Here is a 17,568-nt window from a genome sequence, read left to right as displayed (position 1 = left end):
CCTACACCCTCCCCCAACTCTGAGGGCAAGGGCAAGTGCCTGCTTCCCTCCTCCCCCATATCCCCTCCAGGTGGAGAGGGAGGAAGGGGTTGACTGACCTGGTCTACTTCTGTGACAGAAACAGTCTCTGAGAGTGAGGGGTAGATTCTCCCTCACACCCCCACCCACACTCAGCCACCAGGTGGAGGGGGAGGGAGGAGTGGGGGGGATGGGTGATGGCTGACCTGGTCTGTTGCGGGGTAGTGGTGCGACCGAAGAAGTCGAAGGAGATGTCGAACCAGCGGTAGATGTCGCTGTGGATGACGTGGTATTTGTCACATATCTGCCGTGGTGTCAGGCCCTCCTCCAGGGCCTTGGTCTCCGTCGCCGTCCCGTACTCATCCGTGCCGCAGATGTAAAGGGTGTTCCAACCCCTCAGGCGGCAATACCTGGGGTGGGAGGAGAGAGGGAGGGGGGAGAGGGAGGAAGGGAGGAGAAAACAACTAAAAAAATACTCCAAGCACAGCCTGACTAATGTCTCATACAACCGCAACATTACATCCCAACTCCTGCACTCAGGGCCCTGATGGTGAAGACCAACATTTCAAATGCCTTCTTCACCATCCTGTCTTCCACTTTTAGAGAACAATGTACCAATACCGAGGTCGCTCTGTTCTATAATACTCCCTGGGCTCCTGCCATTCCGTGTGAAAGCCCTGGTTTAACTTCCCAAAAAGCAATTCTGCCTTCCTCTCAGCATCCCCCCCCACGCTGTCAACACAGCCTGTTATTCGGACCCTCTCGGCCTGGTCAGTGGATCTCCACCCTGCCCCCAGCTTCCCTTCCTCACCTTGCGAAGACGTCAGCACTGAGCACGCAGCCAATGATGTTCCCCAGGTGCGGAATGTTGTTGACGTAGGGTAAGGCACTGGTGACGAGGAGGTTCCTCTCATTCTTCCTGGGCAGGCTGTAGAGTGAGAGGAGGAGTGAGAGAGAGAGAGAGAAAAAGGAAAAATAAAGGAGAAAGAGGGAGGGAGAGGGGGAGAGGAGATATATAAAGGGGACCCAGGTGCCTCTGGCTAATTGGGATGTGGAACAGATCACTGGTCCCACTATCCAAGATCACGGAGGGTCCAAAGAGGCAAGCAGGTAGACCGGGGTGGGTTTACGAGCATGTTTTGGACAGGGGTGGTGGTGGGTTGGGAAGGGGCACAGGGATACTCACATGGGGTGCTGTAACTGCTGTGGTTTCGGGAGCCCTTTCAAGCCACTCAGCCAGGCTTCCTCTGCCTGCCTTTCCTCTTCCGCCGTCACCCTGCGGTCGACAACATCCCCTTCCTGAAAAACAAAAGCCGGGTGGGTAACTGCAAATCAGAAGGCGGTCACTCGGCCCCTCTTAATCCCACTCTCCCCCCACGCCGCAGCTGGCCCAATCCCAGGGGAAGCGGGGAGAACACACACCAGTCCTCGTCGAGCAGTCCGCAATGAGCAGCTTCAAGTTCCTGAGTGTCAACATCTTAGAGGACCAACATATCACACGAGCAGCTCTACCTCATTAGAGTCCGAGGAGATGCAATATGACAAAAAAAACTGTCATAATTTCCACAGCTGTACGATGGTGAGCATTCTGACTGGGTGCATCACCGTCTGGTGTGGAGTCTCCAATGCAGAGGATCACAAGAGACTGCAGAGGGTTGTAGACTCAGTCAGCTCCATCACAGGCACAACCCTCCCCAACATCGAGGACATCCTCAGGAGGCAGCATCCATCAAGAACCCTCAATGGACATGCCCTCTTCTCATCACTCCCATCGGGGAGGAGGTACAGGAACCTGAAAACACACACTTAACGATTCAGGAACAGATTCTTCCCCTCCACCAACAGATTTCTGAATAGTCCATGAACATGAATTTGTTATTCCTTTCTCCTTATACTGTTTATTTATGTTCGTAATTTATGGTGATTTTACGTCACTGCTTCCGCAAAACAATAAATTTCACGTCATCTATGTGACAATAATTTGGATTCCTCTTGCCTTTTGACTCCTCCCAAACATCTTTCTGTCCAGTCCTTGAATACATCAGATCTTGTAGGTACAATCTTTACAATCGTACCATACAAGAAACACTTGGGAAGGTACCCGGAGGGGTGGGGCTTAGAGGGATATGGACTGAGAACAGAAAACGTTTGCAAGACAAAATGGTGTGAGCCTGGGATGTGTGGATGTTTTGAGAAAGTACAAAGGAACCAGTCCACAGGAATACTTTGAGAACTCGGTGTGGGTAGGAGACTACAGCCTTGAGAGTAGATAATAATGAAAAACATGTATGTTTGGGACAGTATTAGCATAACGGATCCTGAAGGGCATAAAAAGGGAAATTTCTTTGTGCAAAGGGGAACCTTCTCTTAGGTTGGGTCGCTACTAATGGAAATAGAGAGAGAGGTAGAGTGAGATAGGTATAGGGCAGTGGTCCCCAACCACGGGGCCGCGGACTGGTACCGGGCTGCAAAGCATGCGCTACCGGGCCGCGAGGAAACAGTGTGATTTGTCGATATGAGTCAGCTGCACCTTTCCTCGTTCCCTGTGTTACGCCTGTGCCCCCTCCTTTCTGAGAATCGCAAGATCGCTATTAATTCAGGTCAGGAGGCCCAGGAAATGAGAGAGAGACGTTTGGAATGTCTTGGCCCCTCGGCGATACAAAGCTACGGGAAACGGCCATTGTCTCTTGGAGACGGAATTGTGTATTGAGTACTGCGCTATTTATTTGAAGCCCTCAGGGAATGACCAAAAGTGGGCTGGTTGAGGGGGAGGCATCCCTCCACCCTGATTGACATCTGAGACCCTGTGAGTCAGGATAAAAGAGGTTCTGGAGGACAGCCCCTTCAGACGCACCAGGAGAAACGCTAGAAATCCTGTAACAGCGTAATAGCGAAAGCCGGTGGAAAGTCCACGTGCGTCCTTTTCCATTTGCCTCGGAATTGATGGGCCTTGCCACAGAAGAACGGCTTTAGCTAACACAAAGGAGAAATCAGCCCCAACGACTCTCGAAGGATTGACTTCATAAAAGGAATGGGCAAGTTTTAAACTCTCTCTCTTGACTCCAACCAAAGGCTGCAGCCTGCAGCCTGAATGAACTTGAGTGACTTTTATATTTCCATTGGACAATACATTATCCCCTAGACAACGATAGAGCTATTTCTTATTGATTATTATTATACCCGCGCTTTTAGATTTAGTATTGACGACGTATATTATCTGTATGTTTGCATTGATATTATTTTTGTGTATTTTTATCAATAAATACTGTTAAAAATAGTACCATCAGACTTCAACGGACCTCTCTATCTTTGCTGGTAAGTGACCCAGTTACGGGGTACGTAACACCTGTCACACCCACAGCTGAACTTGAATGCACGCGAGGTCATCAGTCGGTCATTAACCTACAACTACTCGATGAGTAAAAAACAAACGTCGTTTGAGAGTTTCTTTGGAAGAGGTGGTAGGGGGCATAAAAGGCCTAATGATGATAACGCAGAGACAGCTGAGGCTGAGACTGCAAAACAAAAGAAAGCTTCCTTCAATGGAAAATACGACGAGTCGTACACAAAATATGGCTTTATTGCGACCGGTGACTCGCACGCTCCAAGCCCCCGTGTGTGATATGTGGAGACAAGCTGTCTAATGAGGTAATGAAGCCCTCAAAACTGCTTCGGCACCTTGAGTCCAAGCACCCTGCACTTAAAGACAAATCCATTGAGATTTTTGAGCGGAAAAAACGTGAGCAAGCGGGACAGAAGCAAGTGCTGAGAGCCACCACCTCCACAAATGCTGCTGCTCTGAGAGTGTCGTACTTAGTGGCTAGCCGTATTGCTAAGGCTAAGAAGCCTTTCACTGTTGGTGAAGAATTGATTCTGCCTGCTGCCAAGGACATGTGCCGTGAACTGTTGGGAGAAGCTGCAGCTAACAAGATGGCACAGGTTTCTCTTTCAGCTACCACAGTTTCAAGGAGAATCGATGACATAGCAGAGGACATCCAAGCACAGCTGCTGGGACGGCTTAACGAGTCACCATGGTATGCTATCCAGGTCGACGAGTTTACCGATGTTGACAACAAGGCAATACTGCTGGTTTATGTGCGATATATATTTCAAGACGATGTGCACGAGGATATGTTGTGTGCACTGCCGCTGCCAACTAACACAACTGGGGCAGAACTATTCAAGTCTTTGAATGACTAATTGTCAGGCAAACTGGACTGGTCATTCTGTGTTGGAATATGCACAGACGGGGCTGCAGCTATGACTGGACAGCTGTCTGGCTTCACTACCCGAGTCAAAGAGGTTGCTCCTGAATGCCAGTCTACACACTGTCATACACAGGGAAATGCTGGCTAGCCGAAAAATGTCACCTAATCTTAACAGCATATTGAGTGACGTTGTTGAAGTTATCAATCACATCAAAGCAAAAAGCCCTCACACCTTTGCAAGGAAACGGATGCAGATGAAAGCACAAATGCCTTCTCTTACACATTGAAGTCAGGTGGTTATCAAGGGGGAGAGCCCTGGCCAGGGTTTTTGAGTTAAGAGAGCCGCTAGAGATTTCTTTCAGGAAAAAAGTCACCACTGGCAGCACACTTCAGTGACGAGGAGTGGATAGCAAAACTTGCTTCTCTGTGTGACATCTTCAACCTGCTCAGTGAACTCAATTTGTCACTTCAGGGGAGAATGACAACTGTCTTCAAGTTGGCAGATAAAGTGTTTGCTTTCAAAGCCAAACTGGAACTGTGGGGACGGCGAGTGGACAGGGGCATATTTGACATGTTCCCAACATTAGCTGGGGTTTTGGGAGAGACTGAGGCTGCACCTTCCTTCTCACAGCTGGTGCGCGATCACCTATCTTCACTGTCGACCGAATTTGAGCATTACTTCCCAACCGCAAATGACCCAAGACATGCAAAGGAATGGGTCCATGACCCATTTGTGAATGTCCCCGGTGAATTATCTATGTCAGCGCGGGAAGAAGATCAACTCCTCGAGCTTGCAAATGACGGTGGGCTGAAAAGTATGTTTGACATAACATCTCTGCCGGCATTCTGGATCAAAGTCAAGGCTGAATATCCTGAGATAGCCACGAAAGCACTGAAAACGTTGCTTCCGTTTCCAACATCATATCTCTGCGAAGCGGGTTTTTTTTGCAATAAATGCAACAAAAACCAAACTGCGGAATAGACTGGACATAAGGAACCCACTTCGAGTATCGCTGTCTCCCATCACCCCTCGATGGGACCGTCTTGTTGCAGGGAAACAAGCCCAGGGCTCCACTGATTCAGCTATATTGGTGTGTTGCAATGATTTTTTATGTTCATACGAGGAAAATATGCACTGTGTGTTTAATATCCAAAAGTTACTTAAAATGTTATGATGCCATTGACTTATACATGAGTTATTATTGACTTATCACTATATTCATGCAAGGAAAATACGCGCTGTGTGTTTAATATTAAATTCGTTAGATAAACCCTTTTGGAAACGAAATTGAGTGTATTAGCCACTTATAAGTGACTTATAGATGACTTATCACCTATATTCTGATCGTGATTAACACCCACGCCACTCCCCCACCCCCCGGTCGGCCGGTCCGCAAGAATATTGTCAATATTAAACTGGTCCATGGTGCAAAAAAAGGTGGTGACCCCTGATATAGAGAGGTAAACTGAGAGAGGTACATAGAAAGAGAGGTAAACCAAGGAACGAATTTTAAAATGTTTTCTACACAACAATTTCCTATCTGCTTGAGTAATGAAGGTACGTATGCCAGGATGCTCTTCATTGACTACAACTCAGCATTCATCTCATCACTGAGCCTGAGATCCCACACCACCAGGTTCAGTTACAACCATCAAGCCCCTGAACTGCAACAGTCATAGAGCACTACAGAACCAAAGGCCTTCAGTCCATCTGGTCTATGCCAAAATGTTATTCTGCCTGGTTCCATTAACTCACACTGGGATCACAGCCCTCCATACCCCTCCCATCCATGTACCTATCCAAAATTCTCTTCCACCACTTCCACTGCAGCTCGTTCCACACTTACACCACCTTCTGTGTGAAGTTGTTCTTCATCAGGTTCCCCTTAAATACTTCACCTTTCACCCTGACTCATGACCTTCAGTTCTAGTCTCAACCAACCTCAGGCTTCGCAAATTCCTCAGAAAGTAGAGGTGCTGCCGCGCTTTCTTCGTAATTGCACTCACATCCTGGGCTCAGGACAGACCCTCTGAAATAATAACACAGAGGAATTTGAAGTTGCTGATCCCCTCCACCTCTGATGCGATGAGGACTGGATCAAGGACCTCTGGTTTCCTCCTCCTGAAGTCAATAATCAGCTCCTTAATCTTGTTGACATCGAGCGAGAGGTTGTTGTTATGACACCACTCAGCCAGATTTTCAATCTCCCTCCTGTATGCTGATTCATCACTTCCTTTGATTCAGCCTCCGACAGTGGTGACATCAGCAAACTTAAATACGGTATTGGAGCTGTGCTTAGCCTCACAGTCATCAGTGTAAAGTGAGTAGAGCAGGGGGCTAAGCACACAGCCTTGTGGTGTACCTGTGCTGATGGAGATTGTGGAGGAGATGTCACTTTCAATGAATTATGGATCTGTATTCCCAGATCCCACTGTTCTCCCAATGTGCAACATCTCATGCTTATCTGAAATAAATTCCATCTGCCATTTTTCAGCCCATTTTCCCAGCTGTTCCAGATCCTGCTGGAAGCTTGAGTAGGCTTCCTCAATGTCCACTATGCCCTCAATCTTAGTATCATCTGCAAATTTGCAGATCCAGTTTACCATATTATCAAACAATAGACCCAGCACTGATTTATCCCTGCAGCACACCACTAGTCACAGGTCTCCAATCAGAGAGGCAACCATCTACTACCACTCTCTGGCTTCTCACACAAAGCCAATGTCTAATCCAATTTACTACCTCATCCTGAATGCCAAGCCACTGAACCAGCCTACCATGTGACCCTTTGCCTAAAGTCCATGTAGACAACATTCACTGCCTTGCCTTCATCAACTTTCCTTGCAACCTCCTCGTAAAACATTGTAAGATTGGTTAGATGTGACCTACCACGCACAAAGCCGTGCTGACTGTCCCTAATTAGTCTGTTGATCTAAATACATATGTATCCTCTCCCTTAAAATTCCTTCCAATAATGTACCCACTACTGATGTCAGGATCACTGGCCTATAACTTCCTGGTTTATTTTAAGAACCTTCCTTCAACAGCAGAACAATAGCTATCCTTCAATGCTCCAGTTCCTCGCCTGTGACTAAGGACATTTCAACACCTCTGCCAGGGCCCCTGCAATTTCTGCACTAGCCTCCCAAAAGGTCTGAGGGGACAACTTGCCAGGCCTTGGGGACATATCCACCCTAATTTATCTCAAGGCAGCAAGCACCTCCTTCTCTGTAACTTGGAGAAAGTCTATGAAGTTGATGGTGCTATGCCTCACTTCTATAGATTCCCAAGTAAATACAGATGCAAAAAATCCATTTAAGATCTCCTCCATCTCTTTCAGCTCCACACATATATGGCCACACTGATCTTCCAGAGGACTAATTTTGCCCCTTGCTATCGGTTTGCTCTTAATATATCTGTAAAAGCTCTTGGGATTTTCTATAACCTTGCTGCAAAAGCAACCTCATGCCTTCTTTTAGCCCTCCTGATTTCCCCCTCACGCATTTTAATACCTCTTTTGTCCCTACCACGCACCTTCTTCTTAACCAGGGACAAATTATCTCTTGAAAACCAAGGTTCCCTAAACCTGTTATCCTTGTCTTTTGTTCTGACAGGAACATACAGACTCTCTACTCTCAAAATTACACTTTTGAAGGCCTCCCTTCACACCTTTGCCAGAAAACAATGCCCCAATCCACACTTGCCAGATCCTTTCTGATATCATCAACATTGGCCTTTCTCCAATTTAGAATCTGAACCTGAGGACCAGACCCATCTTTCTCCATAATTATCTTGAAACTAATGGAATTATGATCACTAAATGCAAAGTGTTCCCCGACACAAACTTCTGTCACCTGCCCAGTCTCATTCCCAAACAGGAGATCTAGTCATTCACAATTACCCTGAACTGATTCTGCAACCTACAGACCAACTTTCAAGAACTCTTTGCAACTCATGTTCTATTATTTTTTATTGTACAGTTTGTATTCTTTTGCACAATGGTGTTTCTCAGTCTTTGACCATTTATGTATAGTTTTTTTTGTAAAATATTGTATTTTTTCCCTGTAAATGCCTGCAAGAAAATGAATCCCAAGGCAGTATTTACTAACAAGTCTGTAGATAGATACTAAGTTTACTTTGATTTTGAACTGAATTTGACCAGAGGATTATTTTGCCATAAAGTTTGAAAGCACAGAAACAGGCTCTTTTCCCGCTGTATCTATCTGTAGTGTGAGGTGTGGGATCAGAACGCAGATTTGTTATTATTGTTCTTGTCGTTTAACTTTTTAATGCATTTTATATCATCACCTGTAGATGTGTAAGTACGGGACAACCACAACTTTTTCTTTACTTCATTTTGCTGCTCATTCTTTGAATAATAAATCAGCTATAATCAGCAAGTTTTACGCCTCATTCTCGATTTCCAAAAACAAACAACAGGTCCAACAGGTGGTGCTGTTTCCAAAGGGAAAGTGACCGTGACTATGCTGACTGTCAGTTACTATCTACATCCACCCCAAAACTTGCTCTTCTTCTCCAACGTTGTGCCTGCACCACCACCCCAGACCCCAGCACCCCTCAGGGTGGAAAACTATTCCCCCTCCAAACTTCAACACTGTGGGGAAAATACTTTGAATATTGACCCCATCTATGAGGTTAACAGAACGCAGAACAGGACCTTTGGCCCACAATCTCTGCGCCAAATACAAAGCAGAATTATACTAAACCCTTTCTGCCTACATATGATCTACACCCCCCATTCCCCGCACATTCCTGTGACTGTTTAACAGCCTCTTAAACCCCTCTATCATATCTGCCTCCAGCACCACCCCTGGCAGCACATTCCAAGTACTAATCATTCTGTGTAAAAAAAAACTTGTCCCACTTGTCTTTGCTGTTCCAAACTAATTTTAATAGCAATTAAACACCTAACTAAACGATTCCCTTCTGCCTACATGATATCCATATCCCTCATCCCCTGCACATTTGATAATTGAAGAGCCTCTTGAATACTTCTATAGTACCTGCCTGCAACACCACATATGGCAAAATAAAACTTTCTCCCTCACATCTTAAACGTAAGACCTCTAGTATTAATCATTTTGAAAAGACACTGCTGTTTATCTATGCCTCAAATTCTCTGTTGAGCACCTCCCCCCGATTGCCACAAAAAGCATTTCAACTTCTCATTCCCATTCAGACGTCTATTTATGGCATCCTCTACTGCCACAATACCAAACTCACTTCCTATTCCATCTGAGTAGTTTCCAGTCTGATGGTATGAACATTGATTTCATTAACTTCCAGTCATTTTTCATCCTGCCCTCTTTTTTCCCCCCATTCTGTTTACCCTCACGTCTCTTCTTTTCTCACCTGCCCATCACTCCCTTCTGATTCCCTTTCTTCTGTGGTCCACTGTCCTCTCCTATCAGATCCCTCCTTCTTCAGCCCTTTACCTCTTCCACCTATCACCTCCTAGCTTCTTATTTCATCCCCTTCTCCCACCTACCAATTTTCCCCCTCACCTGGCTTCACCTATCACCTGCCAGCTTGTAATAATTCTCCTTTCCCCCTTCTTATTCTGGCTTCTGCACCCCCCCCCCCCACCTTTCCAGACTGGAAGACCCAAAACGCCGATTGTTTATTTCTCTCCATAGATGCTGCCCGATTTGCCGACTTCCTCCAGCATTTTGTAAGTTGCTTAAGCTTTCCAGCATCTGCCAAATCTGTGTCTACCTTACAAACCTCTATCAAAGCTTAAAAAGAGTTCAAAGTAAATTTATTATCAAAATCACCATATGCAATCATGATTCATCTTCTTGCAGGCATTCACAGTAGATCCAAGAAACACAACAGAACATTCGAATGAACAAAAGACCACACCCAGCACAAAGCAATTAAACAATCAACATGCAAAAGCAACAAAATGTGCAAATACAAAAACATAAAAAATTAAGCAATACATAGAGAACATGAGACGAAGAGTTGCTGACCCTCTCCACCTCTGATGAGGACTGGCTCACGGATCTCTGGTTTCATCCTCCTGGAGTCAATAATCAGCTCCTTGGTCTTACTGACGTTGAACAAGAGGTTGTTGTCATGACAACACTCAGTCAGATTTTCAATCCCGTCCTGTACGCTGATTCATCGCCAGTTTTGAATGGGCTCATAACAGTGGCGTCGTCAGCAAACTTAAATGCAGCATCGGAGTTGAGCTTAACCACACCATCAGTGTAAAGTGAGTAGAGCAGGGGGCTAAGCACACAGTCTTGTGGTGCTCCTGTGCTGATGGAGATTGTGCAAGAGATATTGTTGTCAATCCAAACTGACTGGGGTCTGCAAGTGATGAAATTGAGAATGCAATTGCACAAGGGGGTATTGAGGCCAAGGTCTTGAAGCTTATTGATTAGCTTTGGGGCGATGATGGTATTGAATGCTGAGCTGTAGTCGATAATGATGTGTGCACCTTTGCTGTCCAGATGCTCCAGGACTGAGTGAAGAGCCAATGACATGGAATCTGCTGTTGACCAGTTGTGGTGGTAGGCAGATTGGAGCGGATCTAAGTTGCTTCTCAGGCAGATGATATGTTTCATCACCTACCTCTCAAAGCACTTCATCAATGTGAATGTAAGTGCAACTAGATGACAGTCATTGAGGCAGGTCACCAGTTCTTCACGACCAGCATATTTGAACCCTTTTTGAAACAGGTGGGTATCTCAGACGGGCAAAGCAAGAGATCAAAGATATTGGTGAACACGCCACCCAATTGATCAGCACAGGTCTTTAGTACTCAGCCATCTGGGCCGAATGATTCCCGTGGGTTTACCCTACTGAATGATACTCTCAGCTTGGCCTCACAGACTGCAATCACAGGGTCATCGGGGGCTGGGAGTTTGTGAAAGCACTTCCACATTTTGATGGTCAAAGCGAGCATAAAAGGCATTGAGTTCATCTCAAAATGAAGCCTTGTCACTTGGTTTCACTTTGTAGGAGATGACAGCATTCAATCCCTGCCACAGCTGTCCAGCATCCTTCTGCGATTCAAGTTTAGTCCGGAACTGCCACTTTGCACATGAGATCATAGCTAAACCTCTTATTTTACTTGATCGCCAGACCTGAACAACACAGATCTGACCCTCAGCAGATTGCAGATCTCATGGTTCATCCAGGACTTCTGATTGGGGAAGACCGAATGACTTTGTGGGAACACACTCATTTCAACAAAGTCTGACAACCATGGTGCTTTCATTCAGATCCACAGATAAGTCCTTCAACACGGCCCAGTCACACTGACTTGAAGTAATCCCTTAGCTGCTCCTCTGCCTCCTGCCACCACCTCTTTGTTGTCCTAATCTCTGGAGCCTTGTTCTTAGCATCTGCCTGTATGCAGGTAGGAGGAGGACTGTGTTGGCACGTGGCCAAGTGGTTAAGGCGTTCGTCTAGTGATCTGAATGTCGCTAGTTCGAGCCTTGGCTGAGGCAGTGTGTTGTGGCCTTGAGCAAGGCACTAAACCACACATTGCTCTGCGACGACACCGGGTCGTCCCAAGCTGTATGGGTCCTAATGCCCTTCCCTTTGGACAACATTGGTGGCATGGAGAGGGGAGACTTGCAGCTTGGGCAAATGCTGGTCTTCCATAAAGTTTCCCTGGAAACTTTCCAAGGCGCAAATCCATGGTCTATCAAGACTAATGGAGCAGGAGAAGAACCAGCCAAATGATCAGATTTCCCAAAATGGTCACTTTGCCACTCCTGAGCAAGCCGATCTGTTTATTGCACTGATGTCCTCCACTTGTGAGGAGAGAGTATGTTTGTTTCCTATAGTAAAGGAAAATAACCATTTTGGAATGGGATTGCTCTGTAAAAGATTTAACAAGCCAAACGTAAGGAGATATGAATGCCAGTTCAACAGGTTTGTGCACCCCATTCACTTCTTTAGTGTTACTAGTATGCAAATAGCTTGAGTTGGATGGTTTCACTTGAGTGTCGCTGGGTTTCTTTGACCAAGTTAACGCTGATCAAAATTCCCAGGAGTACATATCACCAGCAGCCTGCCCTGATCCAACCAGGTTGCTGTCACGACCAAGAAAGCTCAGCAGCACTTCTACTTCCCTCAGAGGCAAAAGAAATTCTGCATGTGCCCCATTGGTCCTTAACCAATGTGCCATGGAAAGCATTCTGCCTGGATACTTCACGGCTTGGCCGGTAACTGCTCTGCCCGTGACCACAAGAAACCGGGGAGAGTTGTGGACACAGCTCAGCACATTAGGAAACCAGCCCCCCCTCCATGGACTCTGTCCACACTTCTCACTGTCTCAGTGAAGCAGCCAGAATCATCAAAGACCCCACTCACCCCAGATACTCTCTCTTCTCCCCCTCCCATCGGGTTGAAGATTCAAAAGCCTGAAAGCACGTTCCACCAGGCTCAGAGACAGTCTCTATCCCACTGTGATCAGACTATTGAATAGTTCCTTTGTAAGATAGGTGGACTCTCAATTTCACAACCTAGCTTGTTGTGACCCTTGTATCTTATTGTTTAATCCTGCTCTGCACTTTCTCTGTGACTGTGACAGTTTATTCTGCATTGTGTTATTGCTTTACCTTGTTCTACCTCAATGCACTGTGTAATGATCTGATCTGAATGGACAGTGTGTAAGATTGTACTCAGTACATGAGACGATAATAAACTAATTCACAATTCACCGATGTTGCAGCCTGCTTCAGCCACTCACAGAAGGTGTCAGTGGCTGCGCGCCATCCGTTGGATGATGCGGGACGTTTTTGTTGTGATTGCAAGACTCTGGTGAACATTGGTAATCTAGAATACTTAAAGAGTCCAATTCACTGGCAAGACTGACAGCGGGGAAGCTGCCTTAGTTGTGGCACGGACCAGGCCCTCATTCACGCCTTGGGGTTGCCTGTTGAGTCTGCTGAGGAAGGAGACGCTGAATTCGGCGCTGGGTTGGAGGCTGCCCTCCAGTGTTCGTTCGGTGGGAGATCAGCTGGACTGCCTTTGTCTGCGGGTACACTATGCCACGTGGCTGTTCTTGCCAAAACATGGGGCTCCGGGACAACACTTGTGCACCATTCACCTACAGGGACTTGGGTGTATTATTAAACTTTAAATGTTCTTTTTGTAACTCTACGTCGTTCTGCTATCATAATTATATGTGCTGTGTGACTGTTGGTACTGTGCTTTGCACCTCAGCTGCAGAGGAACACTGTGTGGTTGAATGACAATTAAACTTGAACTCTGGGCATGCAGCAATAATAAACCAACTCCAATGTACAAAGGGATCTTGGAATCCAAGTCCACACTTCCCTGAGAGTGGATAGGATGGCAAAAGAAAAATAAAGGCACACGGCACACTTTCCTTCTTCAATCGGGGCATTCAGTTTCAGAGTCAGGAAGTCACGATGCAGCTGTATAAAACTGTGGTCAGGATGCGTCTGGAGTATCACATTCAGTCTGGTCGTCCCTTTACAGAGAGGCTTTGGAGAGGGAGCAGAAGAGCCTCACCAGGATGTTGCCTGGATTGGAGGGCATGAGCTACAAAGAGAGGTTAGACAAACTTGGGTTGTTTTCTTTGGAGCGGCGGAGGGGGAGGCCTGCTAAAAGTTTAAAAGGTAATGAGAGGCAGAGGTAGAGGAGACAGTTGGCATCGTTTCCCCTCCTGTGTTGAATTGTCTAATACCGGGGGCACGGTTTTAAGGTGAGGGAGGTAGGCAGGTTCAAGAGAGATGTGCAGGACAGGTTTTGATTTTGAAAAGAGTGTGCGGTAGGTGCTTAGAATGGACTGCCAAGGGATGCTGTGGAAACAGGCAGAGTGAGGAAGGCCAGGGTCCTAAAGGGGGAGAAATGGGACTGGTGGAGACAGACAAAGACGTTGTCAGGGCTGATGGGTCTGTTTCTCTGCTGTCCCACTCTCTACTGATGCTGAGCTTGTGATCTCTATGAATTCCCCCCCACCCAGAATCAGGTTTATTGTTACTGTGAAATTTGGAGTTTTGTGCCAGTGGTACAGTGCAAAGACATAGTTACTTAAAATTTCAAAACAAAAGGGAATAGCGAGGTAACCTCGATGAAAACTCACAGCAACCTCTTACCCAAAGACCCTGCGCCTGACTGCGATGTGGGAAAAACCCAGCGCAGCCAGGGAAAACACACACCAGTTTGTACCTGAGTCCTGTCGGCAGGAAGCTCCTCTGCTGGTTGCGAGGGAGGGACGTGCTTCTGCAAGTGGGGCTTGAAGACTTGCAGCCCCTGCCCCTCCAGTACAGCAGTTGCAGCTGCGAGGCAGGGTCCTGTGCAGGACATGCGCCGAAACCACTCACTCAGGGTCACAAACTCTTCTGTAGGGAAAGGGGTGCATTTAAATGGGGGAGAGAGAGAGAGAGAGAGAGAGAAAATCACTATCAGCAGTTTTAAACTCAGAGGCAGCAGCTCAAAATTCCTGGCCGTTAATATCTCAGATGAATTGTTGATAGATGCAACCACAGGGAAGGCATGCCACTATCTTCACTTTCTCAGGAGGTTAGAATTGTCAGCAAACACTCAAACCTCTACAGATGTACTGTTTCCTGACTGGTTGCATTACAGGCTGGTACCACAAGAAGCTGCAGAGAGCAGTGGACTCTGCCCAATACATCACCTACACTTCCCTCCCCACCATGGGTAGTGTCTACAGGAGGTGCTGCCTCAAGAAGGCAACGTCCATCATCAGAGATCCCCACCATCCGGGCCATCCCATCTTCTCACAGCTCCCATCGGGCAGGAGGTACAGAAGCCTGAAGTCCCACACCACCAGGTTCAGGAACAGCTACTTCCCTTCAAACATTCGGTTCCTGAACCAACCGGCACAACCCTGATCACCACCTCAGTACAGCAACACCATAATGAACTTTGATTGTTTTGTTCTAAATGTGACCTCTCTTGTAAGAATTGCATTTAATTTATGCTTTTCTCATGAACATGTGCCTGTGATGCTGCTGCAAATAAGTTTTTCATTGAACCTGTGCACACATATGGACATGAGTGAGACAAACTCCATTTTGACTCACCACCATCTGTGATTCTGCAAGCCAACGTGGTTGTCATCTGTGAATTTGTAGACAGTGTTGGACCTGTGCTTAGCTATGCAGTCATGGGCGTGAGGGTGATAGAGCAGGGAACTAAGCACACTGCCTTGAGGTGCACCTATCTTGATGGTCGGTGAGGAGGAGATTTTGTTACTAAACCTCACTGACTGAGGTCGCCCGATGAGGAAGTCGAGGTGGAGTTGCAGAGGGAGGTACAGAGGCTTGATGATAAATCTGGAGGGAGTGATGGTGTTGTACGCCGAACTGCAGTAGATGATCAGCGATTTGATGTATGCATTACTGTTATCCACTCAGAGTCAAAAACAAGCTTATTTTCGTACAGCAATGAAAAGCTTGTTCACAGGAGCATCAGAGGCACAGCATTCACAAGAAAAACTAATTTTAGACAATTTTTACAGCTGTTGTGTTCTAAATAACATATTTTCTTTTTGTTCTGTCCATTGTACTGCGAAATAGTCATAGTATTATTAAACTGTCAGGGTTGTGCCGGTTGGTTCAGGAACCGAATGTTTGAAGGGAAGTAGCTGTTCCTGAACCTGGTGATGTGGGACTTCAGGCTTCTGTACCTCCTGCCCGATGGGAGCTGTGAGAAGATGGGATGGCCCGGATGGTGGGGATCTCTGATGATGGACGTTGCCTTCTTGAGGCAGCACCTCCTGTAGACACTACCCATGGTGGGGAGGGAAGTGTCCGTGATGTATTGGGCAGAGTCCACGACTCTCTGCAGCTTCACATGTTCCTGCAGATTCAAATACATGTACGCACATGCAATGAGAAAGCTACTTGCTGCAGCTATGTAGCATCAGATCAGCACGGACAGGCTGGGAGCCATTTCCTCTGAATCAGAGGAAGAAAGGAGACCTAGGATAGGTTTATAAAGTTATGAGAGATACAGAGTCTTCCTCCCCCCCAGGATAAAAATGTCAAATACCAAATAATTTGCATTTAAATGTGAGGGGGAACGTGCAGAGGAAGTTTCTTTTTTATACATCAGGAGTGGAAGGCTGTCAGGTATGGAGGTGCAAGCAGATATGCCAGTGGTGTTCAAGAGAAATTTAAATCAGCTCATGAATGCACAGGCAATGGAGTGATATGGACCACATGCAGGCAATTTTTCTGTACTTGTGCTGTAATGTTCTGTTTTCTATGTACTGTGGATGCTAAAAATCTTGAACAATAGACACAAAACACTGGAGGAACTCATTTCAGGCCGAGACCCTTCATCAGTACTGGAAATGAAGGGTGCAGAAACCAGAATAAAATAATTGAGGGAGGAGGAGGAGATGATAGATGAATCCAGGTGAGTAGTGAGTAGTCGGCTCTCCTTTTCCCTCCATACATAGATGGTACCTGACCTACTGAGTTGTTCCAGCTTTGTGTGTTGATCTATGGACTCGAGGACAGCTTCAAGCTTACTGTTGTCATACACTAGAATGGATCTCTCAAACTCTTGGTCTCAGAATCTACCTCCTTGTGGTACAGCACTTTCCCTGTAAGGCACGATCTGAGTGGATGGCATGCAACGTAAAAGCTTTTTTTTTTACTGTATCTTGTTATGAGACAATAATAAACAAACCAACGATACCTTGAAGTCCCAAATCATCCTTTAGGAGTGGATAGAGAGTTCCCCAGACCACAATATCAGCCACAGTCACTGTGTCCTTTGAGAGATAGGAGGAACAAGTTTTGCTGTTTGTTAAGCGATCAACTTGACCTTCATCCATTTTTACAGAACACATCCTATCCAGATGCCTCACGGTTTGGTTCGTCAACAGCTCTGCCCGTGACCGCATGGACACAGCTCAGCGCATCACAGACTGTCTACACTTCTCAAAGCCTCAGTAATGCAGATCATAGACCCCACCCACTCCAGGCATTCTCCCTTTCCTATCAGGCAGACAATACAAAAGCCTTAAAACACATACCACTTTCTATCCCACTGTTATCAGATTCTTGAACGGACCTCTTGTACAATAAGACGGACTCTTGGTTTATTATGATCTTGTACTTCAGAAGCTGTACAATGTTCCAATTTGTATGGACAGTTTGTAAGACAAACCCTTCACTGCATCTCAACGAGGGTGGCAAATCCCACTGATCCACCACTTTCTAGCTGAAGGACTCCCTTCTCATCACAGTTCAAGGGCTATTTCTACCTGCTGTTATAAAGCTATTGAACGAACCCCTGGAACAATAAGATGGACTCTTGACATCACAATCTACCTTGTTATGACCTTGCACC

At 46.3% G+C, this 17,568-nt stretch overlaps 1 protein-coding gene across 1 annotated transcript in view; it reads right to left on the bottom strand.

The window, feature by feature from the left end:
- mars1 (methionyl-tRNA synthetase 1) overlaps positions 1-17,568 on the bottom strand; it is a 55,147-nt gene that overhangs the window by 32,560 nt on the left and 5,019 nt on the right. Inside the window, exons 5-9 of the mRNA XM_073071238.1 lie at positions 16,912-16,987; positions 14,407-14,579; positions 1,205-1,317; positions 830-946; positions 225-428 (exon numbers count right to left, since the gene is read on the bottom strand). Coding sequence (XP_072927339.1) covers positions 225-428; positions 830-946; positions 1,205-1,317; positions 14,407-14,579; positions 16,912-16,987 — 683 coding nt within the window. The remainder of the gene's footprint in view (positions 1-224; positions 429-829; positions 947-1,204; positions 1,318-14,406; positions 14,580-16,911; positions 16,988-17,568) is intronic.

This window comes from Hemitrygon akajei, chromosome 18 (genome assembly GCF_048418815.1).
Source record: "Hemitrygon akajei chromosome 18, sHemAka1.3, whole genome shotgun sequence".
Classification (NCBI taxonomy): domain Eukaryota; kingdom Metazoa; phylum Chordata; class Chondrichthyes; order Myliobatiformes; family Dasyatidae; genus Hemitrygon; species Hemitrygon akajei.
Note: the sequence above shows the minus strand (reverse complement) of the source record. Positions and strands in the feature narration are given on the sequence as shown.